At 41.2% G+C, this 26,682-nt stretch overlaps 2 protein-coding genes across 5 annotated transcripts in view; one reads left to right on the forward strand and one right to left on the reverse strand.

The window, feature by feature from the left end:
- Positions 1 to 1,993: 1,993 nt before the first annotated feature.
- Slc24a5 (solute carrier family 24 member 5) lies at positions 1,994 to 23,992 on the forward strand. Its single transcript, XM_006993930.4, has 9 exons — positions 1,994 to 2,103; positions 2,667 to 2,869; positions 15,714 to 15,797; positions 15,884 to 15,987; positions 16,322 to 16,422; positions 18,311 to 18,591; positions 21,044 to 21,250; positions 23,020 to 23,121; positions 23,595 to 23,992. The coding sequence occupies exons 1-9, from the start codon at positions 1,994 to 1,996 to the stop codon at positions 23,915 to 23,917; spliced, it is 1,515 nt and encodes a 504-aa protein (XP_006993992.3). The 3' UTR covers positions 23,918 to 23,992.
- Positions 23,993 to 24,431: 439 nt separating this feature from the next.
- Positions 24,432 to 26,682, reverse strand: part of Myef2 (myelin expression factor 2) — a 31,451-nt gene continuing 29,200 nt past the window's right edge. For all 4 annotated transcript variants that reach the window (XM_076570539.1, XM_076570537.1, XM_076570541.1 and 1 more), the window contains one exon: positions 24,432 to 24,665. In XM_076570539.1, the coding sequence (XP_076426654.1) occupies positions 24,502 to 24,665 (164 nt within the window). In that variant the 3' untranslated portion in view covers positions 24,432 to 24,501. The remainder of the gene's footprint in view (positions 24,666 to 26,682) is intronic.

The raw sequence follows: 26,682 nt of genomic DNA on the forward strand, positions 1-26,682 counted from the left end.
CTAGGGGTGGCTACAAAGTTCTATTTCTTAACCTAGGGTGTTTACAAGGATCTTCAATATATATACACAACACTATAACAAAAACTGTACACTTAACTTATGTGGCTTTATCTAATTTTGTTTCACAGATTTTTTAAGACTGACGCAAAGGGAGTAATAAATATTTAAAGCCAATCTAACCTCCAACGCCTTTTTCTTGGTAAATTCATGTTTAATAGGTTACTTTATTTAGACTGGGCACTTGCATGTTTCTGGGACCTTTTCCAAGAATCATTACTCTTTTAGTTAACCACCTAATATTCCCTGTGTGCCTACTATGTGCCATGAATTTCTGCTGTGTGTCATGCATGAGCTTGGACCTTCTGGCACTCACTTCCTTTCCTAGCTCGGGTGACATGTGTTGGTAAGGCCTCCCTGTGTTTGGGCTTCTGCTGTTGCTGACACTCCAGTTGCGAGTGATGCTTTTGTTGTATGAACTGGTTTGTGTATTGAGAAGGACATCATGAAGGGCATCCAGTCAGCAGCAGCAGCAGCAGCAGCAGCGAGCGGCCTGCCTCCCTGTCCCCGCCCCATCATTACCTGGCGCTGCTCCCGTGAGCATGTGGGCAGCTGCTGCTCCACTTGCTGAGAACAGACTCTTCTTGTCTATATTTGGATATCTCGGCGTCCCAGCCTGAGCACCACACGGCACATGCAGAGAGCTGAGGGTCTGGGAGTTTACACCAGGGAGGTTCCCAGCAAAGCCCCAGTATTCCAGGTTCATGAGCATTGGGAAGCAGCTTGAAGCAGTTTCTCCGTCAAAGGCTTGGCACGTCGATTTTCAAAGTTTTTCAGTTAACTTATTATTTGATCATTGCATACATGTACATAATTCGCTCTCACCACACCGATGTTATGTACAAAGCAAAGGAACCATAACAGTTGCAAAGCTACAGAATTTCTCTGTGGAAGCTTTTTAGCTCAACCCAAGAAATAATGATAGATAGGCAGGCAGGCAGGCAGGCAGACAGACAGACAGACAGACAGTGATAAGATGACAGAACACTGGCCACATGAAAGAGACTGTCCTCAACAGATTACATGCATCTATTATGTAGTACTCACCCAACCCAAATGTAGGTAATCCCTGTTTTACAGATAGTGGGAAGGAGGAACAGAGAGGTTAAGTGCCTTGCCCTAGGTCACACAGCTAATACACATTGCTAGAACTCAACCTATGAGGTCTCCTTCAGATCCTGTGCCATCAGCCACGCCACTGCCACAGGTTTTCCAGGATCTTGGCAAGCTACAGAATGTATCTGAACGCTGGCTGCCTTGTCCAATTAGCATTTTATACAGCTCCTTCTGGCAAAAAGCACAGCTGATCTATGATCAAACAGCATCCATCCTGTCTCCTTCATAGTTCATGGCATGTGGGCTTCTCTCCATGCCCATTGCTACTGCCTTCATTCATGCTGCCCTCATTCCCCAGTTCCACTGGGACAGTCGCCTCCTTATTGACCTTTCTGCCACTAGTTCTAACTGGAGATGAAGATGAGTGATCCAAATAAAAATACTAAAGGTGCCCTGGTAGCCAAGCAGTACATATACACCAGCCCAAACAATTCCTAGAAGCAAGGGCTGGAGAGAAAGCAGGGGCAGTATCAAGCAATCCCAGGTCCTCATCAGTCTAGAGGAAGTCAGGGGCAGTGTCAGTATGAAGACATTCAATAGATGCAGCATGAGCATAGATGCAGGCTGCCTGGGCCTGCTCTCAGAGACCCCGTGTGGAAACAGCTGGAGATGCTCATCTGCGCCCCTCCCTAACTCCTCCAACTTCCCTGGGGCTTGGGTCTTCTGATCAGAGGAGCTAGGCTCCTGTGCTGGCCTCCTAAGCCGTGCCCCCCGGCAGGCACTGGGCAGGAAGGAGACTCCTCACATGATTCAGCATAAGCCTCGGTTGCTCCCTTCCTGAACCACACACTGCAAAGAGCATGCCTGAAATGCAGACGAAATGGGGCCCCGCTTGGACAAGAAGGGTCCTGCTGCTCGCGATCTTCTGGGTCTCTGCATACCTGCCTGTCCGTGGTGCCTCCCTACCCCGGCGTCTCCCAAGGGCCACAGGTAGGTGGGCAGTGGGTCCAGACACCCCAGCCTCACATCTAAATATGGGACAGAGGGGAATGCCACCCCCCCACACACCCCGCCCGACTCCTGCTGCGTCTGCTCTGTGGCTGCTTCTTGATGAGCCAGTGCATTCTCAAACGTTCTGCAGTAGTTCACAGAGACTAGGGTGGACTGGGCTGCACTTTTATTTGTTGGAGAAATGATCAGAGCATTCTTCCCTCCTAGAAACTGCAGCAGGGAATGATTCTCTGAACGTCCGAGGACAGCTTGGGCTCTGACAACAGAAAATGACATTGGACGGTGGCCAGAAACCTTTACTCACCGGGGCTATGGTTTCTTCTTGGGCAGTTTCAGAAATACCATTTAGAAGCAACAAGCAGAAGTGCTGTAATAATTCTTTGATTCTTCCCTATCAGCTTATTTCATGAAATAATCTCTTTCAAAGACTTTGTAAGGCTTTGTATCATACTCATACTTCACATGGCCACCGATTTCTCCATATTCCATCCAAACACCCCAGTTTTGTCTTTGTGGACTTGAGATGTGTAACTCCAACATCTTGTGATCTCCTTTTCCTTAGCAGGAAACAGCACGCAATGTGTTGCCTCTCCAGCATCGGAGTTTCCGGAAGGGTTCTTCACGAAGCAGGAGAGCACAGACGGAGGCATAGTAATCTACTTCCTCATCATCCTCTACATGTTCATGGCAGTGTCTATCGTCTGTGACAAGTACTTCTTGCCCTCCCTGGAAATCATCAGTGACTGTGAGTTGCTGGGAAGCTTTCCTGTGACCTTCCAGAAGCGCTGTCACACAGATCGGGTTGAAACAGCGCGGTAACAGCTCTGTCCATCTCAGCTGGTGGCAGAGTGCCAGTGTCTGTCCTGGGGTCCTGTGTGGTTCAGCCTGGGAGTTCAGGCAGGAGCACAGCTTACAGTCATTATTACACACTGCTTACTTCCAGAAGCTTCCTGTCTGGTTATTACCTAGGTGACCGTTAGAGAATATCCCCAAGAATGTACCCCGGGTGTGCTCCTGATACACTGGATACCTGGTACTCCATTCCCTATTTCAAAACCTTATTTAGTCATTTGTATTCTGAGTAGGTGATAAGCAGACGTGACTGAGGACCTCCTTTCTCTCTACTCCATTATTGGCATCCTGCCATTATGAAAACCGATATTCAGGGGTTGGAGATTTAGCTCAGTGGTAGAGCACTTGCCTAGAAAGCACAGGTCCTCAGCTCCAAAAATAAAAAATAAAAAAAAATAAAAAAAATAAGAAAACTGATATTCATGAACCAAAAAAATGAGTAAATCCTAAGCTCCATATAAAGTGAACTCAGCAATCAGATAATAATAAATTTAGATATTAAGCATTACGTGTTGGTATTTTCTGGAAACAAGATCAGATAGTCGAGGCCTCTTGCACTGTAGCGTTCCCAGAACTCTGATATAGGCCTTTTTGGGTGCACTGGTTCCTAAACCAAGGGTAAGGGATGGTTACACCATCTACACAGAAAGGTCAGTGTCTGTAGTCTGTCTCAAAGTTAAATAGCTGAGTACCTTCATTTCACAGAAAAGTCAAAGTTAAGGGCTGTGTCCTATTGCAAGACCACAGAGAACAACATCCTCCCCGGCTCCATCCCACACATGTGCTGCCCACTCAAGTAAACACACACACACACACACACACACACACACACACACGCACACGCACACGCACACGCACACGCACACACACACACAAGAATTGTCAATTCTCTTTTCTCCATCCTCCCACCCTCCACCCTTGCTGGAATGCTAGGCAAGTTATCTTTCCCTTTCACATACAGCAGCAGCAGCATTAAGAACTAAAACAGCACCTGTAACAGCAGAAGAATGAAGCCTCCATTTGTGCCATAACAATAAGAAGTTTATCATCATTACTAATATTTAAGTGGGCGCAAGTGTAGTTTTTTTTATATCAGTAGTGTATTCTATGTTGATAATACAGTTATTTTAATGTTGCTTATTTTAGCACATTATTTTAACTTAATGAAATGCAGGAACAAGCCTAAACCCACCTACATTTGCACCTCTTGAAGATCCCTAAATATCCCTAAACCTACCATTTTGTGGAGCACTTTCTGTCAGCCTTGAGTATTGCTATTATATACGTATCCATCCATCCATCCACCTATTTATCCAAGGGTCTTTATTGTTCCCATATATGTTATTGTATATATTTTCCCATATTGCATATCTTCAAAAGCATTATTTTTTAATGTTAGCATGACAGTTCATTATCTTATGACCAATTTGAGAACCTAACACTAGATTTTACTTATTATAGTGTCCAGTGAAAATTTATCATTTTAAGCTATTAATCTCATAGGCTTGCTGTAAGTAATATGCCCATATTGTATACATTCTTTGCACACTTCTCAGATTATTTTCTGATTAAAGGATAAAGCTATGCATGTTTAAGCCTTAAGCCTTATGATAAATATTCCATGAAGGGTGTGCCAATTCCAACCTCCATAGCATACAGTAGTGTCCATTCCTGGAAATGAGTATCACTTTTAATAGCTTTGTCAATTATGTTAAACTAAAACTTCATGCTATAGAGTTCATATTTCTCCGATTTGTAAGGTTAGCTGTGTTTATGGAAAATCAAAGCCTTACTTTGGTGCTTTCTTGCCTGCACTTGGTTGAGGAGTGTTTGTCTTGTTTTTCTTACTTTTTCAAGACTTTAAAAAGTTCACACAGAGCCGGATGCTGGTGGCACATGCCTTTAATCCCAACACTCGGGAGGCTAGCCAGGTGAATCTTTGTGAGTTCCAGGCCTGCCTGGTCTAAAGAGCAAGATCCAAGACAGGCACCAAAACTACACAGAGAAACCCTGTCTCAGCCATCCCCAAAAAAGAAGTTCACACAGATACTAACACTAACATAATTTTTATAATTTTCTATGGTTTGTCATTTCCTTTTATATTGTGCACATTCATAGTGTTGAAGTTGAAATATTTTAAAATAAGGAAGTCTTTTCAGCTTTCCTTTGGTTTTATATTTGGAAAGATTTCTTTACCTGCAGCCTCCAGAAGGTACTGTTTCTTCCTGGTTTTCTTTTACATTAGTTCTCCCACCCAAACTCATCTTTGTAGAAAATATCATTTTTGCAAACTTGGTCAATTCTCACATGCTAAGTGCATATATATGTCTGTTTCCATAATCCTAGCTATAATGATCTTTTCATGCTTATGTCAGTACTGCACATTTAGTTAGAAAATGTGAAAAACAGAAAATGTAAAATATTGCTCACACTTCACTAAGAATTGTAAAGTTCAATGACTCAGCTGAGCTGGCGGAATAAATCTAACAAGATTTCTGTTTATAAAAGTTGCTTGTAAAAGGCAAAATAAAAAAAAAACAACTTCCATTCCTACAGAGGACATAACTTACTGCATTAGAAATCACACGCCCTCCATATTTTCTCCATTAAGTGATTTCCCTCATTTCTCCTAACAGTTCCACCATACCACTTACACAATTCTTTGAATCATTGGCAAATATGCATTTCTCAAGAAAAATCACTGTTGTCAACAAAACACAGTAGCTTTTAGGAATGTGTGACCAATGGCCACATGACATGACACAAAAGCCAATCCTCCTCAGCTGTAATATTTGACGCAGCTCTTGAGTATCAAAATGACTGCCAATCACAGGAGCTACCCACTTGTTAAAATCTTATCATTCCTCTTTCAAGGTCTGCTTTGAAATGTCAAAGGACAACATCAGCAATAAGTAACAATCCCCACAGTTTGTTTCCATCCACGGGAACTTGCTTCCAGCGTCTGCAAGCCTTTCCTCCATGCTCCTTGATAAGCACAGATGTACACTTCTACTCATTCCATTAGCTAATGAGTAATACCATAATCCTCAGAATATCCCATGAGTATTCCACATTCATCAGAGCAGCCCCTTACTCAGATACCTATCATGATGCAATCATGGAAACCAAGCACGTCGTGCATTTGCATATGTGTGTGTGCATATATACACGTATATACATATATATGTGTGTATGGATTTATATATACATGACTTCATCTACATAAAAACCTTATAAAATAGGGACTAATACATTGTTTTACTGAGGAGGAAAGTGAAGCTAAAAGCACACAGCCAATACCAAGAGAGTCCTCCTCTCCCTGGTGTTCCGCAACCCAAGCATGATGGATGTCACCTGCTATGTGCTGTAATTTTACACATCCTCTTTTGAGATTAGTTACCATCATATGGTTGTTTCAGAAGGCCAGTTCTATTTTAGCAATCTTACAAGCAATTTTCTGCCCAAGGGCACAGAAAATTTTGACAAAAACATGTATGAGACATTCACTGTAACTATGAAGTATACTGCAAAAGCAAGAGTTGTTTACTGAAATAGGTCTAGACTCTTAGAACCTATTGAGGGATGTAAATTAATTTTATAAACATTTCCAATATGTCTGGGTTTTCAGCCTAGCATTTTGCCTAATATACAGATGGGATTACTGCACAGCAGTACGGAACTCAATGGTCACATATAATGCTGTAACTTCCTGATGGCATATATTCTCTAGCTGAAGTGAGACTGATGGGAGAACTGACAGGCCCCTGTCCCAGTACAGTGTTATCTATCACCCCAGTGCTCCCTCCCCCGGTCATCAGTGGCTTACTCGGTCAGCAGCAGAGTCTTCAGCATGGTGAAAGTCTAGGGACCTCAAGTCTACAGTCTCTGTGCGGGTTAGGGAAGGGTAGAAGCAGTGGGAAACAGTACCTCTTATTGACAATATGGCAGGACCCTAGCTAGGTCAACAGGTATTCCTACTCATCTCTGGTATGTTGGCAATTTCTCCTAGAGAAAGGAGGGTCATAAAAGTCACACAGCCCCTTCCATAGGCATCAACCCTGGAAAAGCATGCATTTGTCTCTACTGGACAGCCAGAGACAGTCCGCCGGTATCTCAGTTGTGTGAAACCACTGTAAGAAAGTGATGCTGCCTCTACCCCTTTCCTCTGATTCCGCCATCATCGCCCTCCTCCTCTGCCCATTCTCACTCTCGGATTCCAATTCTGTTTTGTCTCCTTTTCATTTAGGTTGAGTTATAAGGGGAGTTACAGGAGATTCTCTGAACACTGAGGTCTAAGTTATTATACGGGGAGAATAGCTGTCCATAGTGTTTTAACTGGAGAAGATCTGGCTTCTGTGGTGAGAAACAGAATGTAGATTCTGTAAAGGGAGGTAAAAGATCAGTTCAGCTAGAGCCAGGGGAACTAGGATTTGAGGTCTTAAACCCAAAGACTTTCCTCATCCCCGCCAGTTGTGCTCGCTAGACCCTGACTTGGAGGATGCTAAGGAATAGGTGGGGGTGCAAGAGACGGAGATGAGGTGAAGGATTCGAAATGACAAGGGAGGATGGGGCCTTGGTGGGGTGTGGTCATTTCAGTAAGACTGGCTCAAGAAGCTCTGTCAACAACTATCACGCTTGGTGTGTGAAGTCAGTCACACTGGCCTGTAGCTGTGTCTGACTTCTTGGGGCTCCCCCCGCCCTGTATCTCTTCCTCCTATATGTTCATGTGCTCAGTGGAAGGTCTATGACATTGCTGAGCATACAGGAGGGCTGGAGGGGGAGACGCGGCGGCGACCACACGCAGTGCTGGCATAACTGCCAGAGTGAAACTATTACAAGTGCCCAGCCTAGAGACAGACATGCCTGGGTCCAACTCCCAGCTCTGCAAGCTGCTAGGTCTTGGGCAGTGTTTAACATCTGTCTGCCTCAGGTACGTCAGCTGTGGAACAGCTAATTATAGTTTAGTTCAAAGACTTCTGTCCTACGTACATGAGAAAATGGCCGTCAAGTGTGGAAAGTGGATAGCCACTGAGTGCTATTACAGAATACACTTAGACAGCTTTTGACACTCCTTCACCAAGGAAAAATCAAAGTGTAGAAGGGAAATAAGTCAATAAAAATGTGCCTGGAGCAAATATCAAATCTATGGTGCATCTATGACAGCTTGACGCCAATCTTAGGGTGAACAACACCAGACAGTCTCATAAGGCAAGATGTAAGCTTCTAAGACTTTCACCTAACAACCTATGTGGCAACTTTACACTATTGAGAGTGCCTTTGGGTTTTTTTTTTTTCTTGAATCAACATCCTTATCATATTATTATATTTTAGTAATCTTTGTTCAAAAAGCAATCTCTAAATATAAACTAATGTACGTCTTTATAGTACACACATGAACACACAGCTTAACTAAGATCCCCTCTCCAGCCTACACAGAGATGAGATATGCATCTCTGTAAAAACAGAATACAGTATAGAAGCGATATCCTCTTGCTGTCTTGTGGGCATCTCGGGTACACAGAATCACTCTTGAACAACTTTCTTTACTTTTTAAAATATCTACATAGAAAGTACAGTAAAGTTCTTAATAGTCATTTGCTCTAGCCCAAATTCCAGTGAACTAGCTATAAAAATCTTTTATTTAAATGTTACTCCAATATGCTATTCAATTACAGCATCTAATCTATCCACCATGCTAACACATTTTAAGTGAAAATGATCTTCCTATGTTTTAGAAAAACACTTCAAATATTTACTTTGTTTTTAAAAATGACTTTCACTACCTCTGCCTTGAACCAGTATTTGCCTATGTTCTACACTGTGTGTCAGAGGTAGATGATTTAAAAAAAAAAAATAAAAAAAAAAGATAAGTTTTAATTCCAGGTAGAGTCAACTCTAACTGGTGAAGTTAAGATTTAGTAATTCTGAGTCTGACATTTGGATGGCCTACAGTTTGGGGGGATTATCTGACTCTTAAGCCTCATGAAATTTACAGAGGCAAAAGCTGTCTCAAAGAACAAAGCTACAGAACAGCGCCCCTTCCTCTTCCCTGCTGTGTGAGCAAGCGCAGCTCCGGAGAACCTGGCAGCGGCCCCTCGGGTGCTTTTTCCCTCCGGCCTGAACTGTGATGTCTTTGCACTGCATCTGCATCTAGAGCAGAAGAAGCTAAGCACTCTGTGTACTTCCACGATGCCAGTGCAGGAGCAGGCAGAAATGATAAAAGTCGGGCTGTGTACTAATTGCTTTCTCAGTGGGTGGCCAAAAGGGCCATTTCTTTGGCAGCAGAAAGATATTGGTCCTATCCCGCCTCTGACCTTGGGCAACAGTAACCACGAGGTTCACAGGACAGGTGGATGTGCTGTAATAAAACAGCCAGTGGTTTAGGGGAAATCCCGCTTCGGCAGAATCGGACCTTTAAAAGCATTATAGAGATATTTCAGAATTCATTCAGTTTAAAATATGAGGTGGTGAAATAAGGCTTCTCTGAGTGACCTCTCTAAAGTCTCCCATCAAATTCTTCGGCAGTGCCAGAATTTGGGTCTCCATTTTATTTTAATTCTTTCTACTACATGATATGGAAGGGTATTCCCAAAAACTATCACAAAATTTCCAACTGGGCATTACAGAAAAGAATACACTTAGGAGAAAATCTGGTGGATTTTAGAATCATTATATAAAATATAATGCTGTACATTATATAAACAATATGTTGGCACCTGAACCTATAAAGCAAGCATACCTTGGACATCTATGTCTACTATATCTTGAAGTAAATGTGGTTGTTCTTTCAGAAAAATAGAGAAAAAGAATAATAGCAATAGGGAAAACCGAACAATTTAATAATAAACTACAGCAGAGGAAAATGTTACCCAAAGGTCAAGAAAGACAATGCCAATCTACTGTAAAGTTCAGAGGTACAAACCATTTTACAAAATATTCTTACAACAATACAATAGGATTTGTAAAAATCCCCTTGAAGTTGTATTCAGCCATCTAATGGAATCTTTCCTTTCACAACTATGTTAGATCCCAGCAACATTGCCTTTTGAGAGCCAAAGAATTCCCAAGGGCCACTGCTTTTCCCACCGGACACAGCCCGCTCCACCCTGGCTCTCTCTGGAACAGTTTGTGTAATGAAGCCGTCTTCAGGCAGCACTAAAGGAAGATGGGTCACTGGGTGTGCACTGTCCCTGGAAGATGAAACACTGTCTTCTTTCCAGTGTCTTCCCTCACTGGCTTTGGAAGGCAAAGCCTAAGAATTTGTAATGCTTTTTTTTTTTTATAATATTTTTATTTAAAAAAATTTCTTTCCTTTTACATACCAACCCCTTCCCCCTCCCTTCTCTTTTCGCACTCACCCTCCCCCTCCCCCTAGCCCACCTCCATCCCCTCCTCATAGAAGGTAAGGCCTCCCTTGGGTAGTCAACACTGGCTGGCATACCAAGTTGGAGCCAGATCTACCCTCCCCCTCCCTCCCCCCCCCCCCCCCGCCCGCATCAGGGCTGAGTGAGGCATGGCACCATAGGGAATGGGCTCTAAAAAGCCAGTTCGTGTACCTGGGTAAGTCCTGGTCCCATTGCCAGGAGACCCACAAACACACCAAGTCACTCAACTTTCACCCACATTCAGAAGGCCTAGTGTGGTCCCACACAGGCTCCCCAGATGCCAGTCCAGAGTCCATGAGATCCCACTAGCTTGGGTCAGCTGTCTCTGAGGGTTTTCTCCCCTCTTCAACTGAACTCCAGGATCTTGGTCAAGTGCTTGGCTGTGAGTCTCTGCATCTGCTTCCATCAGTCACTGGATGTAGGGTCTATGATGACAATTAGGGTAGACACCAGTCTCAGTTCAGGAAAGGCTAGTTCAAGCACCTTCTCCACCATTGCTGAGTCTTAGCTGGGGACAGTCTTGTGAGTTCCTGGGGTTTTCCCTATCTGCAGATTTCTCCCCATCCCCTTAATGGTACACTCTGTCAAGATATCTCTTTCATTGCTTTCCCTCCCTGTCTCTCCCCAAACTGGGCCACCTCAAGCCCTCATGTTTCCACATCTCATCCCCTCCCCTCTATTCCCCACTCCCAGTTTAGCCAGGAGATCTTAACCTTTTCCCCTTCTTGGGGCAATCCATGTGTGTCCCTCTTAATGTCCTCCTCTTTACCTAGCTTCTCTGGGGTTGTGGATTGTAGCTTGGTTATCCTTTGCTTTGTATCTAATATTCACTTATGAGTAAACAGTGTGTTTGTCTTTCTGGATCTGGGTACCTCACTCAGGATGATTCTTTCTAGTTCCATCCATTTGCCTACGAATTTCATGATGTCATTGTTTTTTACTGCTGTATAATACTCCATTGTGTAAATATACCACATTTTCTTTATCCATCTAGGTTGTTTCCAGGTTCTGGATATTACAAATAATGCTGCTATGGACATAGTTGAGCAAATGTCCTCATGGTGTGGTTGAGCATATTTTGGGTATATGCCCAGGAGTGGTATTGGTGGGTCTTGAGGGAGATTGATTATCAATTTTCTGAGATACTACCATACTGATTTCCAGAGTGGCTGTACAAGATTGCATTCCCACCAATAGTGTAGGAGTGTTCCCCTTGTTCCACATCCTCTCCAACATAAGCTGTTATCAGTTTTTTATCTTAGCCATTCTGACAGGTGTAAAATAGTATCTCAGAGTCATTTTGATTTGCATTTCCCTGATAACTAAGGATGTTGAGCAATTCCTTAAATATCTTTTGGCCATTTGAGATTCTTCTGTTGAGAATTCTCTGTTTAGCTCTGTAACCCATTTTCCATTGGATTATTTGATATTTTGCTGTCTAGTTTCTTGAGTTCTAACTTTCAAGTTCTTGGAAATGTGCTAGAAAACTGTCAAGGATTCTTGGCTTCCAATAACTAATTTTCTCCTACTTAAGAACAGAATAGAGGGCTGAAGAGCGGCTCAGTTGATAGAGTGCTTACCTGGCTTGCACAAAACCCTGGGTTCAGTCCCCAGCACTGCACAATCTGGGAGTTCCGACACAACTGCAATCCAAGCATTTGGGAGGCAGAGGCAGGGAGATCAGAGGTTAAAGGTCATCTTTGGCAACACAGTGAATTCAGCGCCAACCTGGGATACATGAGACTATTCCAAAAATGGGGAGGGGGGTAAAAAAAGAGCATCAAATAGAGATGGTTATGGTACCAACAGCATGAAGCCATGGCAATGCTATCCCCCACATAGGTCTGCACCTATAATTCCCACATTTACAAGTTTTACAATCCATAAGACCAGACTTTGTTTCTTCACTCCCAGGTTCTGATTTGTTTGTTTGGATGTGCTACGTATTAATATTAAAGCTAGGGACTTGTGAATAGTGGGCAAATGCTGTTTCTTTGTAAAATATAAATTCCAAAACTCACATCTGAGGAGAGTTGATATTATGAATGTGAAAGTTTAAGTTGAATGACATATTGTAAGATAGTGCCTTCATTTCTAAAATGAAACAATGAATTATAGAGCAGTCCACTTTGCCTTTGTGTTCAATTGTAAAATTCTACAGCAAGTTAGTAATACATATATATCTATAAATGTACATATTGGTTACATTGTATATATTAAGACCAACAAACACAACTCAGTACTCTTGGAGGTTTGGTTCTGGGACATCTCCAAGAACATCAAATTCTGAGGACACTCAGATCTGGCATATAAAATTATCTATTGTGTTTGCATAGTATTCACCACCCTCTGAAGTACTTCAAATTATTTCTAAGTGGTTTATAATTAATACAACATGCAGTGTGTGCAAATAGCTCTACACTGTACTCAGGGGAAGTCTTGTCCATATTCAGAATGAAGGTAATTTTTTCTCTGAATATTTTTGATGCATGGGTGGTTGGATCTGAGGTATGGAATGTGTGGGGACAGGGTATGTAAGATTTACATATGTCCCATATGTATGTCAGTCTTAAGTACTAAAAGAAACACTATGAAAGTCCACAAGTCATTTCTTTCTTCTCCCTTCATTGTTCACTGAAGCCAAATATAATTGACACAAAGGCAAACAGGAATAGACGAGGCCTGGACTGGATTCTCTCATTCCAACTGCTCTCAACCCTGTTCACAATTAAGGTATCAGGGGGCAGAAGACTCAGCAGATCTGTTCAGAGCCTCACACCAGATAGTTCCAAAGGATAAACATGGTAGCCGGGGCCTTTCCACTAACGTTTTCTGTGTTTCAGAAGAAAAGCCAAGGCTTAGTTTGTAGGGTCCCCAAGGCCATTCGTGATGTACCTCCAATCTTACCACCTATTGTTTTCCCTTGGCGCTCTTCATTCCAGACTCAGGTCCATTTCAAATACACAGGTTCTATAGATGCTGCCTCAGCATGGCTGTAGGCACTTAACCTGTCTATAATACTTGTACCCACATGCATGGGGTAACACCTTCATTTCAAAGCCTCCCCTCTGAAGCTACTTCTTATTCCATGACATTTTAGATCTTCTCTATTTTCACTCTTTGCTGCTTCTAAAACCCATGTATTTTGCTTGTCTGCCCCTCCCCCACACTATAAAGCCACAAGCCTTTGTCTCTTCACTGTCACATCCTGGCACATGAGTACCTGGCATAGTTGACATCGGTACTCAGCAAAGAAAGGCAGGTGGTGACAGCTGCTTAACAAACTGCTTCCCAAACATCGTTTTTATTGTCCCTCACAGTCTGAGGGCTTTACTGAGCTCAGCTAGCAGGTTCTTGCTCAGGGTCCCTACTGCAGTCATAGTGAGAGGACTGATATGCAATCACTGAAGGCTTGCTCTACCACATGCCTGGTACCTAAGTCTGGAAGACTCAAACTCTGGAGGCTGAGAAAGCAAGGATGTTGGGGGTTTGTCTTTCAATATGGGTTCATGAGGTCTCTCCTACTTGGAGGTTTCAAGATAGCAGGACTTACATGGTGTCTAGGGCACTAAAACAAATGTCCCAAGAGAGGACACTTGAGGAAATTCTATCATTTTTTGGTGTCCTGGTCTTGCAAACATTCTTACTCTGCCATGGCCCTCAATTAGTCAAAGCAACAGTCATAAAGACTCGTCTGTGTTCACACATGCTAGCCAGGTGCTCTACCGCTGAACCATATGCTCAGTCCCCTTCTCTAATAAGACAGAAAAATTATTGGAAAGGATGTGGAATAAAAATATTATAGTAAATTTTGGGGAATTCAATCTGCTACACCCCAAACAAGGAATTTCTAAGGCCAAAAATCAATGTTCCAGCAGAAACGAAATGAGTACTTAAGAGCAAGCAAGAACAGTCTTCATAGACAAGCCTAGGGAAACACTGCCACCCATGACAGAGACTGACCCAAGTAGACCAGAGTTTGAAAACCAAAAAACTAGGCACAAAGCAGTAGGAACGGTAAAAGCAGTTCTCACCAAGAAAGGACTGCCATCAAGTCTTAGAAACCCCAAATTCTAGTGTCTGGGGATGATATGCTTGGCACATAAGCTTGCGGAGTTCAGAACCCCAGAACCAAATATGAAAAGCCAGGGGAGGCAGAAACAGGATTCTTGAGGCTTCCTGACCAGTCAGTTTAGCCAATGAGTGGCAGGTTCAGTGAGACTTCCTCAAAGTGATAAGTAAGGAAAAGACACTCGACACTGACATTGGCCTCCACATTCATACACACATAAACATGTACACACACATACACACACATACACACACACACGTTCTAGTTGAGTAATTTACCATCTAGCATACTACCTCCACCTTAAACTTGACCAGTACCTGGAGATTTCTTAAAAAAAAAAAAAAAAGACTGAGTTGTTTCTTCATTATGGCTTTTTTTTTTCTTCCTTAAATAGACCTCTCAGCTCTAACACTGAAAAAGCCACACAAGACTTCCTAACATCAGTTACGTGAATGGATTTGCATGCTAAGTCTGGAAGATACCCACAAACTCCTCAAGTAATAACACAGGACTTTCTCATGCTTTAGTGTAATTTTTGTAATGCTAGATCAAGCTTTTTATTGACTTCCTCTTATTTCCCATTAGATAATGTTGATATTAGAAGTGTGTAAACTCAATCCAACCTCATTGTAGATCTTAAGAACTTTTCTTCTTCCAAGTTAGGTTAGGAATCCTGAATTACTATAATGTGGTTTTCAAAGGAGTTATTTTTGCAGCTCACCTACAGCTGGAAGCCATCCACTCTGAATTGGCTAGTTTTACATTTATTTATTTGTTTGGGAGTAAAGGTGTGCCATGGCACATGCTGAGGTCAGAGGACAACTTTCTCATTCAGTTATCTCCTGCTATGTGGGTTCTGGGAATAGAACTCAGGCCACCAGGCTTAGTGGCAAGCACCCTTACCCCCTAAGCCATCTTATTATCTTGTATGTGTGTATATGCATGTACATGTGTCATGGTGCAACTGTTGAGGCCAAATGACAAGATTTCTTTCCATCTTTCCATGGGTTCCAGGAACTGAACTCAGGTTGCCAGGCTTACACGGCAAGCATCTTCACCCACTGAGCCATCTCGCCAGCCCTCCTCTCCTTTCTGTAAAAATGTTAAGTAAAGAATTCATAAGAAAGCAAGACACAAGATCCCTCTATTTTCTAACCTGAATGTTTCACTTTCCAGCTTCAGGTATAATGTAAAGGCATACTTTCTGAGTATCTTTATGCAGCTCGGTTATATACACTTGTCATTTCATCAGCCCTAGTAATCATTTCCTTTATCTCTAGCCCTTGGACTGTCGCAGGATGTTGCAGGTGCAACTTTCATGGCAGCAGGTAGCTCCGCCCCCGAACTAGTTACAGCCTTCTTGGGTAAATATTCCTTCAACTTGCTGCTTATTCAGTGTGTTTTTAGTTTCTTCAAGTCAGCTTTAACTTAGCTACTATTTTGCTTCCAGGTGTATTTCTCACAAAGGGAGATATTGGCATCAGCACCATTCTAGGATCTGCCATTTACAACCTCCTTGGCATCTGTGCGGCCTGTGGCTTGTTATCCCACACGGTAAGAGATCTATTCAGTGAGATGTACTGTCTTGACAGATTCTAAAATTAAACAGCCTGATGAACAACACAGCCCTGAAATGCATTCAATCAAATTTTATAACCAGTAGAAAAACATTCATTCAATTTATTTAACCCACAAATACCTTTTATTAATCAAATTTTTAAAAGTCAGTACAGGTTTAGAACAATTGTTCTTTAAAATCATTTTTCTCTATGTAAAACATAACAATATTTTTCCACAAATATACAAGCAATTTCGGTATTATACTAAGCATTGTTCTTGAATGACTTAGGCTGTAATGTAGACAGTAAATCAAACCACCCTTTTCCAGGTTTCAACACTCTCATGCTGGCCCCTGTTCCGAGACTGTGCAGTGTACGCAGTTAGTGTAGGAGCGGTTTTTGGCATAATATTTGACAACCAAGTTTACTGGTAAGCTTCAAATAACTGTCACTTGTATGTGAAACATAATTACAGAGATTTTTTGCAGTCTGATGGCTTAGTAGTATAGTTTTTCTAAAACGTTACTTCAACTCACTTCTCAAGGACCTGTCACTTCAGCAGCTACTCCAGTCTCAGCTGATGTCTTCACACAACTCCTGACGGCTTCTTCTTTCCTTCCCATTGTCAGCCAGGCAGCTTCCCTCTCCTCGTCACTGGAGGCAGCCACTCTTCCTTTTTACCATGGCCTCCTTGTTCAGAACTTGCCCAGTTCGTTGTCACTTCAAGCTCCAGCTGTTGGTGCTCTCTTCTACGAGGCTGTTGCCTACCTGGCCTTGGTTAGAAGTGGTCATAGTCACAAAAGCTTGGAGAACAAGCAGAAGCCCCTGCATTCCTATAGTTTCTCCCATCCTCCCAGAACAGAGGGAACTGCAGCCTTCTCTAACCACCAAGAATGTTACATGTCAATACTAGAAACCTGCTGCTTTCCCACAATCTCTCCACACCTAGCTGGCCGAAGAAAATGAAGAAGCAAGGGACTCGGTGGGCAGATAGAAACTTCCCAAATCGGCCCAAGCATCTCCTAGGCCAATGGTCCACAACCTTCCTAACCCTGTGACCCCTTAATACATTTCATGTTGTGGTGATCCCCAAACATAACATTTTCATTGCTACTTCAGAACTGTAACTTTGCTACTGTTATGAATCCTAATGTAAATATCTGATATGCAGATAAGTCTTAGGTGACCCCTGTGATAGGGCTGTTCAACCCCAAAAGGGTTATAACCCACAGGTTGAGAATCACTGTCCTACCTAGGATTGTTTTTCTAACAAAACATTATCATTATGCTGGGCACCACAAAATAAAGAAATATAAAACATATGGCCACACATGTATGTGTCCAGATGATGCCCAAACAGAGAGAAAAACAAGATAAATGGAAAGCCAGGCTACTATTCAACAAAGAACCCTGGGATTCAGCTGTCATCTGTGACAGGGAGCATGACAATATCCAAGCACATATAAACACATTCCCTCATTAGGGAAATCAAAAACTTTTTTTTAAGCTACAGCAGAGGAGTGATTCATTGGCTATGAAATAAAATAACAATATTCAAATGTGATGAAATTAGCTAATAATTACAGTAAAGTGGTGGGAAGCCAAATAATAGACAATTGTTGGTGCCTTAAGTTGGAAGTTCATTTTTTAAGAATTATCTTTGATCTCTTGTGAGTATAAGCCAAATTCAGGTACAATAAAATAGTCAAAGGAGGAAATAGTGCAGACCTAAAACCCCAAAACTCAAGTAGAAGAGGTAGGAGAATTGTGAATTTGAGTATCTGAGGCCAATCAAGGGTATACAGTGTTCAAGACCAGCCTGGGCTACACAGTGAAACCCTGTCTCAAAAGCCAGTAAATTCCCACCTCCAAATTTCTTCTAAATCTCTGGAGAGCAAATTGCAAAGTTCTACCTAAATCTAACATATTTTGAATATTTCACACAAAGTTCCTACACCAGAAAATCTAACAGTATATTCTTTTCTAATTATTAAATATTTGAGGAATGTAGTAAGTATGTCAATGAATAAGTTAGAAAATGTCCATTATTAGAGTTTTAGTTTGAAAAACCTCCAACTATTTTCAGGGCATATTTAAAGCAATCTATAAAGACAGATGATGGATTTTATAATCTTTTTTTGAAAAATAAATAAACTGTCTGGCTTTTATCAATGAGTTTATAACAATACTATAACCAAGACTGGGCAGGAAAAGTGTTTCAGAAAAGTTCCTTGACTTTTTGAATGCTGCTTTTGTTAGAAAACATTGTTTAAAATTATTCTAGATTGGCTCAATTATACACACACTCTCATTTCCAGGTATGAAGGAGCGCTGCTGCTGCTCATTTACGGGCTCTACGTTTTACTGCTGTGCTTCGACACTAAGATCAGCCGTTATGTCATGGAGAAGTGCGGTCCCTGCTGCCCCTGCCTTGCCAGAGTTATGGAGAGAAGTGAACAGCAGACACTGCTGGGATGGGAAGATGAGAGCCAGCTCTTCACTCGCCGCCAATCAAGGACAGACAGTGGAATATTTCAGGAAGACTCTGGCCACTCCCAACTTTCTCTAGGTTTACATGGTCTTAGTCCTATTTCTGAAGGTAACAACACCCGGCCCACTATCCCATCTAACCATGAGAAACAGTTCTCATTTCAAGTCGGTAATTAGCACATGCTTATGAAACACATTATGGAGGCAGAGATGGTGGAGTGCAAGTTCTGGCCTTTAAGAGCTTCCAATAAAGCCGGGCGGTGGTGGCGCACGCCTTTAATCCCAGCACTCGGGAGGCAGAGGCAGGCGGATCTCTGTGAGTTCGAGGCCAGCCTGGGCTACCAAGTGAGTCCCAGGAAAGGCGCAAAGCTACACAGAGAAACCCTGTCTCGAAAAACCAAAAAAAAAAAAAAAAGGGCTTCCAATAAACATTCTTAAAATGATCTAAAAGTGTGGGCCAGGGGGATATACACAGACATGGAGGACAGAGGTCAGCACCGGGTGCTGTTCCTCAATCCTTCACCACCTCACTGAGACCAGCCTTTCATTGAACTTGTAGCTCACTGATTAGTTTAGACCAGCTGGCCAGTGAGCTCTAGGGATCTGTCTGTCTCTGCCTTCATAGCACTGGGATTACACAGATGGGCTGCCATGCTTTTTCACGTGGATTCTGAGGATCTGAACTCATATGCCTACACACCAAGCATTTTACTCACTGAGCCATCTCCTCAGACCCAAAATCAGCTAAAATTTCAAAGTGTAAGTTCCATAAAAATAAATAAACTGTTACTACTATGGTTCATACATTAGGCAGATTGAATAAACTTAGAGGACATTCAAATGGGAGATATACATGAGAAAAGAGCATTTGAACTGGGTCTCGTGGGATAGGAAAGGCTTTAACTCAATAATCTGCTATTGCAGTCAGGAAGCAACAACTGATACCTTTATTGCACAGATGATCCAGAGATGTGAGCACGCTCTATGGATTGAGGCCAGGGACTAGTAAAGGCTTGCTCATGTGGCGGACAGACAAGAGTGCCGGTCACACATGCACAGTGAGGAAGCGGAGGAACGGGTGGACAGGAAGGAAGTGCAGAAGAGTCTTGCAAGGCAGGTTATGAGGGGAAGTCATAGAACTGCACACAGTGTTCACAGGAGACTGAACCAAGACAACAGGACATGGACAAAGCAGGAAAGGCAGTGGGGCTAAAGCGAGCCCAGGTGGGACCACAGAGAGAAAGCATCAGCAAACACAGGCAGCGGAGGGCCATGCAGAACCAGAAGCAGAGCTAAAGCTGGGGCTGGAGTCTTCACTGGTGAAGTGAGAACATCTCTGTAACAAGTGGAAGTTGAGGAAAGGGGCTGGTTTGGAGGAATAGAAAGAAAACAAGCAGGTGAGACTGAACCGTGTGAAGCAGAAACTAACCATGAGCTTGGGATGTTCAATATGCCAATCTCATTTCTGACCAGAAAACTTTACAAAAGCGATTCCAATTTCAGTTAAGTGATTAGGAAGGAAGCTTCCAGTTTTAATCCTTTAAAAAAAGTGACATGACTTTTTTCGTTACAAAACATACTTTGTATGTCTTTAAGGTAGAAGAGATTTATAACAATAAAAAATGCTCAAAAGTATCAGTCAAAAATAGCCATGTTAAAATTATTTCTAAATTAATCTTTAAATTAATTGTTTGAGTCTTGGTAAACTTCTATAAGTTATAATATTTGTGATTTGATCCAATCTTTGCATAAGTGCCATATAAATTAGTCCGCAGCCTGGTCCCACTTTTATCCAATCTACTTGTCATCCCTGTCCCCTGAGCACACAGTCCGGAGCTATACCAGGAGGCCACTAGGCCCAACTCTCCCTCGATTCCTTCTAGCAACTGTGAAGCACTTATTCAGTAAATGATGAGACACAATGAGAACTAGGCGGAACATTCCCTAAGCCTCATCGATTCCGGAAAAGGGAGGGAGTGAAATAGCTTGGGGAGGTGGGAGCCACGTTAACCCTAAAAGCACCAAGTCCCTAATGATCCACACTGCAGTGAAGCAGGAGTTTCACCCCATTACTCTGTAAACACTGTCACTACAACATGCAGGAAACAGTTCAAGACATTTGAGTCAAGCCCTTGGTGAAGGGGAAGCTGACCATCACAGAGTTTCAGTTAAGTTTCTTTTGACCAGCAATAACAGTAATGAAGTATTCAAATGTTCTAGGATCAGTGGTTCTCAACCTTCCTGATGCTGTGACCCTCTTCATGTTGTGTTGACCCCACAACCATAAAATTATTTTCCTTGCTACTTCATAGCTGTAACTTTGCTACTGTTATGAATCTTAATGTAAATAACTATGTTTTCCAATAGTCCCAGGTGAACCCTGTGAAAGGGTAGCTCATCCTCCAAAGTGGATCGTGACCCACAGGTTGAGAACCACTGTGGTAGATAGTCTTTCAAAAATGTATAAAGTAAACTTATTTCAACACAGCATTCTGAATGGGCCTTTCTAATATAATTGGTCATTTGAGAAAACTCAAAATTGTTTAATTCTTCCACAACAGATCCACCAAGTATTTTCAGCATGCCTGAAGCAGACTTAAAAAGAATTTTTTGGGTACTCTCTCTTCCTATTATTACATTACTTTTTCTGACAACACCAGATTGCAGAAGAAAGTTTTGGAAAAAATACTTTGTGATAACCTTTTTCATGTCTGCACTATGGATATCTGCATTCACATACATCCTGGTTTGGATGGTCACAGTAACAGGTATGTAGTTTAAGTATAATAGAACAACAAGAAAATTATTTCATGTAAGAAGAAACTGCAAATATTCACTTAAAGTAGTCTCGGGAGCATACATCTTTTCAGCAAGACTAAAAACTAATGTTGTTTACAAAAGATGAAAGCTTAATATCATAGCCCAACAAGCTCAGGTTTTGTGAGTTATATGCCAAGGGCATTTCCCACTATTACACAGCCCGGGAGTCTAATTCATAAGCTATCTTTATAATTACACAGGATTCATGAGAACTCTTCATACTGAATTCTAATCCACAATGGAAAATAAAGAAAAAATTGACTAGGGTTTGGGATAAGAGGTAGGTGCTTGCTGTTTAACTAGATGGTGTTTTCTTTTGCTTTACAATATGGCAATGAAAACACAATGCAGATGACTAAGTGAGTATTAAAAGTTTAATTTTAGGCCGGGCGGTGGTGGCGCACGCCTTTAATCCCAGCACTCGGGAGGCAGAGGCAGGCGGATCTCTGTGAGTTCGAGGCCAGCCTGGGCTACCAAGTGAGTCCCAGGAAAGGCGCAAAGCTACACAGAGAAACCCTGTCTCGAAAAACCAAAAAAAAAAAAAAAAAAAAAAAAAAAAAAGAGTTTAATTTTAGGCTTCTAGTATCTTCACAAGTAAGTTTTACTGCTTAGCCATAGTATGCTCTGCCACCCAATGAAAAACTGACTATAAATAGAAATGAAAATTAGGATTTTCTCAAAAAGCAACCTGAATTAACATATTAGAAATGAATAATCACCTTCTGATATGCTAAGTCATACAACCTGCTTTTATCAGTGAAATTCACTGACCACAGTTGGGTACAATCATCCCCTTACATGTCTATATTGCTGTTTTCACACTGGTGGGACTAAAGAATTGCAACAGAAACCACAAGGACTGCAAAATAGAAATAATCAATACCTGGCCCCTTCTCCAAACTGGCTGACCCCAACTTCTCCCAGATAACTAACTTTATTATAGTTGTATGCTAACAAATAAAAACAATAGTTTTCTTTTTTATGAAGATGGTAAGTATGTCCAGGTAGCTTGCATATTCACTGTATCCACTTTTTGCTAGTCCGAATAGCTGACATTAATAGGAAGATTAGAATCAAATACAAGATCACAGATGAGTAACTAAGACACCAACAGCACAACACTTACTCTAACCACGTTTGCAATTACAACAGTTACCTGTCCCCACCCTTTTGAAATTGGTGCTGTATGTTAGACTCGGGCAGGAAAGGAGGTCCCTGTCTACCTCAGAGATCTATGTACTTCCTTAAAACAAAACAAAGAAACAAAAACAACCCACAGTAAACAAAGTAGCCTTTCAAAGTCCTAATTTCAATCTAACAATGGATAAAATATCTCTAGGATGCCTAACTCTCAACTACTTGAATAAACTTGAAGAAAAGAGAAAGTAAGTAAAGGATCAGGTCACCATACAGCAAGCAACAGTGACACCCACAGCTTCCCCAAGATGCCAAATATGAGGAGTTCTCATTGCAAGCATTTTGGTTGCTCGATATCTTCAAATACTGTCATTAAAAATGGGTGCTGCCCTGTTACCCAAACGATCAACCTGTCTCAAATACTTTGCCATCTAGAAAACACATAAACATACATAGATTCAAAAATCTCAATCTACTTAAATATTTTTCATGAATAGGGAGGAAGCATTCAAGCTGTCTTCAAAAACTATTTCATGTAAGATTTGTGATTTGTAACCTGTAGTCTCTGTGTCTATGACAGGGGAACTATTAGGAATCCCAGACACGGTAATGGGCCTTACTTTATTGGCAGCAGGTACAAGCATACCAGACACAGTCACCAGCGTGTTAGTTGCAAGAAAAGGTAAGACTAGAGGTCTCCCAGATGCACTGGCTGTCCTTTAAGCTTGATTATCATAAAGCAAGTGAAATTAAAGGTAATAATACTTCCTCAGTAACATACATTGAAGAAAAAAGAAGTGACTCACAGGAAGCATTTAGTTTTTAATAAAGGTTAATTCCCTCAACCCAATCCCCCAAAGACTGTTTATCTGAAATGTGCATTAGATGGTAATTCACTGTCAAATGAAAATGAAAAGCAACAAGTAAGCTGCATACCTTATTAAAAATGGTTTAATAAATAAAGGTAATTATTAAATAAATGTTAAGACTTTAAATACTAACTCAAGGAAATACAAATTCAATAAGACTCTTGCTCTAACAATAACAGTTTTCTAAAACTAACCAACAAAAAGTATCCAGTGTTTTTCTTATGAAGATTATTAATAAAATATAATATCGGTGTGCACATTTTAACAACATGCTGTTCTTTTGCAGGTAAAGGAGACATGGCTATATCTAACATCGTGGGATCCAATGTGTTTGATATGCTATGCCTAGGTCTTCCCTGGTTTATTAAGACTGCATTTACCAATGCATCTGCTCCTGTGCAAGTGAATAGCAAGGGCCTCACTTACATAACCATCTCTCTCAACACTTCAATTATTTTTTTGTTCTTAGCAGTTCATTTTAATGGCTGGAAACTAGACAGAAAGTTGGGGGTGGTCTGCCTAGTGTTATACTTAGGACTTGCTACCTTATCAGTTCTCTATGAACTTGGAATTATTGGAAGTAACAGAATAAGGGGCTGTGGAATTTGATACTTTTAATAGTGTTATGAGGGAAAGGTGGAAATGGTAGAGGGACAAAAAAGGAAAAAAAAAGAAAAAGAAAAATCAGGTCTTCATTTAGGTCAAATAAGAAACATCCTCAACTTTAGAATGTAATACTTAATTACTATTCTTTAAAAGCAGAGAAAAGTAATTTAAACCAAACCAAAATCATATCCTAATTTGTCTGAGCCCTTTCTTTTCATTAACAATTAGATACAAAGCAGAGATTTTTTTTTGGGGGGGGGGGGTGAGGGGGATGTCAACTTACAATAAGATTGGGGAAATTAGAACAAACAAACCCTACTACTGGAAACAACAAAATGGCTGCTTATTTCATTAAAAATGGTGTGTCCATCCACTGAAACTCAATGACCAGACTTGCCAACTTTAGAAACGCAAACTTGAGATAACGAAAATCACAGTATATTTTTCAACATTATACTGTTAAAAGCTGGTGGGAGTTTTAAAAGTTCATTTTTACAGCATTTGTAAGCATACAACATTACTAAAAAAATGACTTTTACTAGGAGATTCAATAAACAGACGAAGGAATGTTCCAACCATGCTTGAAATTATGCATTACGATCCAAGCGAACATCGATTTCCCTGCCACTGATTTTGATGCCGTTCATTATTCTGCAGGCCTTTTCAGCTGACTCTGGGGATTCAAACCTAACTGTCCCACAGCCTTTTGACTTGCCATTCTCCATCTTTATTTCTGCAAACATTACATGACCTGTAAAAGGAGAGTTACATAATTACTAGTCCATTTAAATGGATTCCATTTCACTAGACACGCTTTAAACTCCTCAAAGCAATGGAGATCATAGGTAATTTGGTTAAACATATCAATAACATAAAATACATATATGAGAATTCTCGATTTATAGTCTGAATACAATTCCTATATAATGACTACATATATATACATACTAGGCTACATAAAATTGGAACTGGACATTGAGTTTGGTTTTAAATCCCCAATTTCTGTAGTGGACGTTATAGCAATAAAGCTAGCTAGCATAAATACCACCAACTCATCATGACCCCTAACAAGATAACACCTTTAATCAAAATTATACAGTTGCTCACTGTTCACTTTCCTGAATCTTCTTCCTTCTCTTTTACCTTCATTTCACACTTTTATCCTTACAAGAGCAAATGTCCATAAATCTAAGTTCTGCCAGGTCACAAAAGGCCCAGAATTCTACTTTTCAACTACTGTGACAAAGCCATCTATTCACTATCACAATTTGGATTCAAAATCTTAAGGACGGCATCCAATAAGGAAATGGTTATAAAAGACAGCAGATTTAAAACAGTAAAGATAAAAAACAATGTTAAAGGAAAATCTCAGAGAGGCTTCTGGAAAGGACAACGAAACCTGACAACTGTTTTTATATAATTAATCACTGTTAACTCTAAAGTAAATCTATAGTTACTGTTCGATCAGTAACATCAAAACACAAAGTAGCCTTAAAATCCATCAGTAAAACCAGAGGACTTCTGAGAGTAAAGAGGAGTGATAATCACGTGTCAATAAAGACAGACCAGTAAGACAACAGCTTAGCTCAGGAAACTAGGATGCGCGATAACCAATCTAAATAGTCCATAACTTAAGGGCACAACTACTTATGTTATACTTCCCCCACAAAGGACATACCTGTCATCAGATCATGCTAGACTTTGAATATTACAGCAGCTAGATTACTATGTGTTAATTTCAGTCGGTCAGCAAAACCAGACAGTCATACACATTTAGTTTTACAAAGGGACAAAAAGGAAGAAAGAGGAAAAGTACAAGGCAAGGTCTGTCAAATGAAACCCTTTCCAGGTGAAGGTAATGAATATTACTCTTAATGAATAAGGAAGACTGTTGCCTTGTTAAGGGCATGAGCTGAGCAACCTCTTATCTACAACATCCCAGGCCACTTTTGTGCCTCTATCCACTTTCTGCTATTGCATTTCTGTTCAGAGCCAGCTGATAACCAACCCTTCACCTTCTCAACACTAATTAAACACTCAAAGACAATGGCAGACTGATTCAGAACCATGTCTTATAAAGCAAACCAGGAAAGTGAGTGTGTCCCTAAGAGTTATAAAACATACTAATCCCAAAAAATTACATAATAATTCAAGTAGACTGAAACAGTATTTAGCCCACAACTAGTAAAACAAAAAGGAAACAGTTATTTTATTTTCTAGTAGAAAAAACTCCCCGAATGACATTGAGATATATATGCTAAAAGAAACATTAGTGGTTGGCTGTCTTAGTCAGGGTTACTATTGCTATGATGAAACACATGACCAAATCAAGTTGTAAAGGAAAGGGTTTATTCAGCTTACACTTCCAAATCACTGTTCATCATCAAAGGAAGTCAGAATAGGAACTCAAGCAGGGCAGGGACCTGGAGGCAGGAGCTGATGTAGAAGACATGGAGGGGTGCTGCTTACTGGTTTGTTCCTTGCAGCTTGCTCAGCCTGCTTTCTTATAGAGCCCAGGACCAGCAGCTCAGGGATGAGACCATCCATACTGGGCTGGGGCCTCCCCTATCAGTCACCAACTAAGAAAATGCCCTTCAGGGCTGCCTACAGCCCAATCTTACGGAGGCACTTTTCAACGGAGGCTCCTTCCTCTCCGATGACTAGCTTGTGTCAAGTTGACAAAAATTAGCCAGTACAGTGGTAAACAAAACAGTGCAACTTCCGAAACCCTCCAGCATGTTGGGGACTGGCACCCAAGAAGGAGCAAC

The sequence above is a fragment of the Peromyscus maniculatus genome, chromosome 4 (genome assembly GCF_049852395.1).
Source record: "Peromyscus maniculatus bairdii isolate BWxNUB_F1_BW_parent chromosome 4, HU_Pman_BW_mat_3.1, whole genome shotgun sequence".
Classification (NCBI taxonomy): Eukaryota; Metazoa; Chordata; class Mammalia; order Rodentia; family Cricetidae; genus Peromyscus; species Peromyscus maniculatus.

Coding starts and splice junctions, on each gene's coding strand:
- Slc24a5 (XM_006993930.4), top strand. CDS start 1,994: ATGGGGCCCCGCTTGGACAAGAAGGGTCCTGCTGCTCGCGATCTTCTG. Junction 16,423..18,310: donor TTTGACAACCAAGTTTACTG/GTAAGCTTCAAA, acceptor TCTCATTTCCAG/GTATGAAGGAGCGCTGCTGC. Junction 21,251..23,019: donor TTGGATGGTCACAGTAACAG/GTATGTAGTTTA, acceptor TGTCTATGACAG/GGGAACTATTAGGAATCCCA.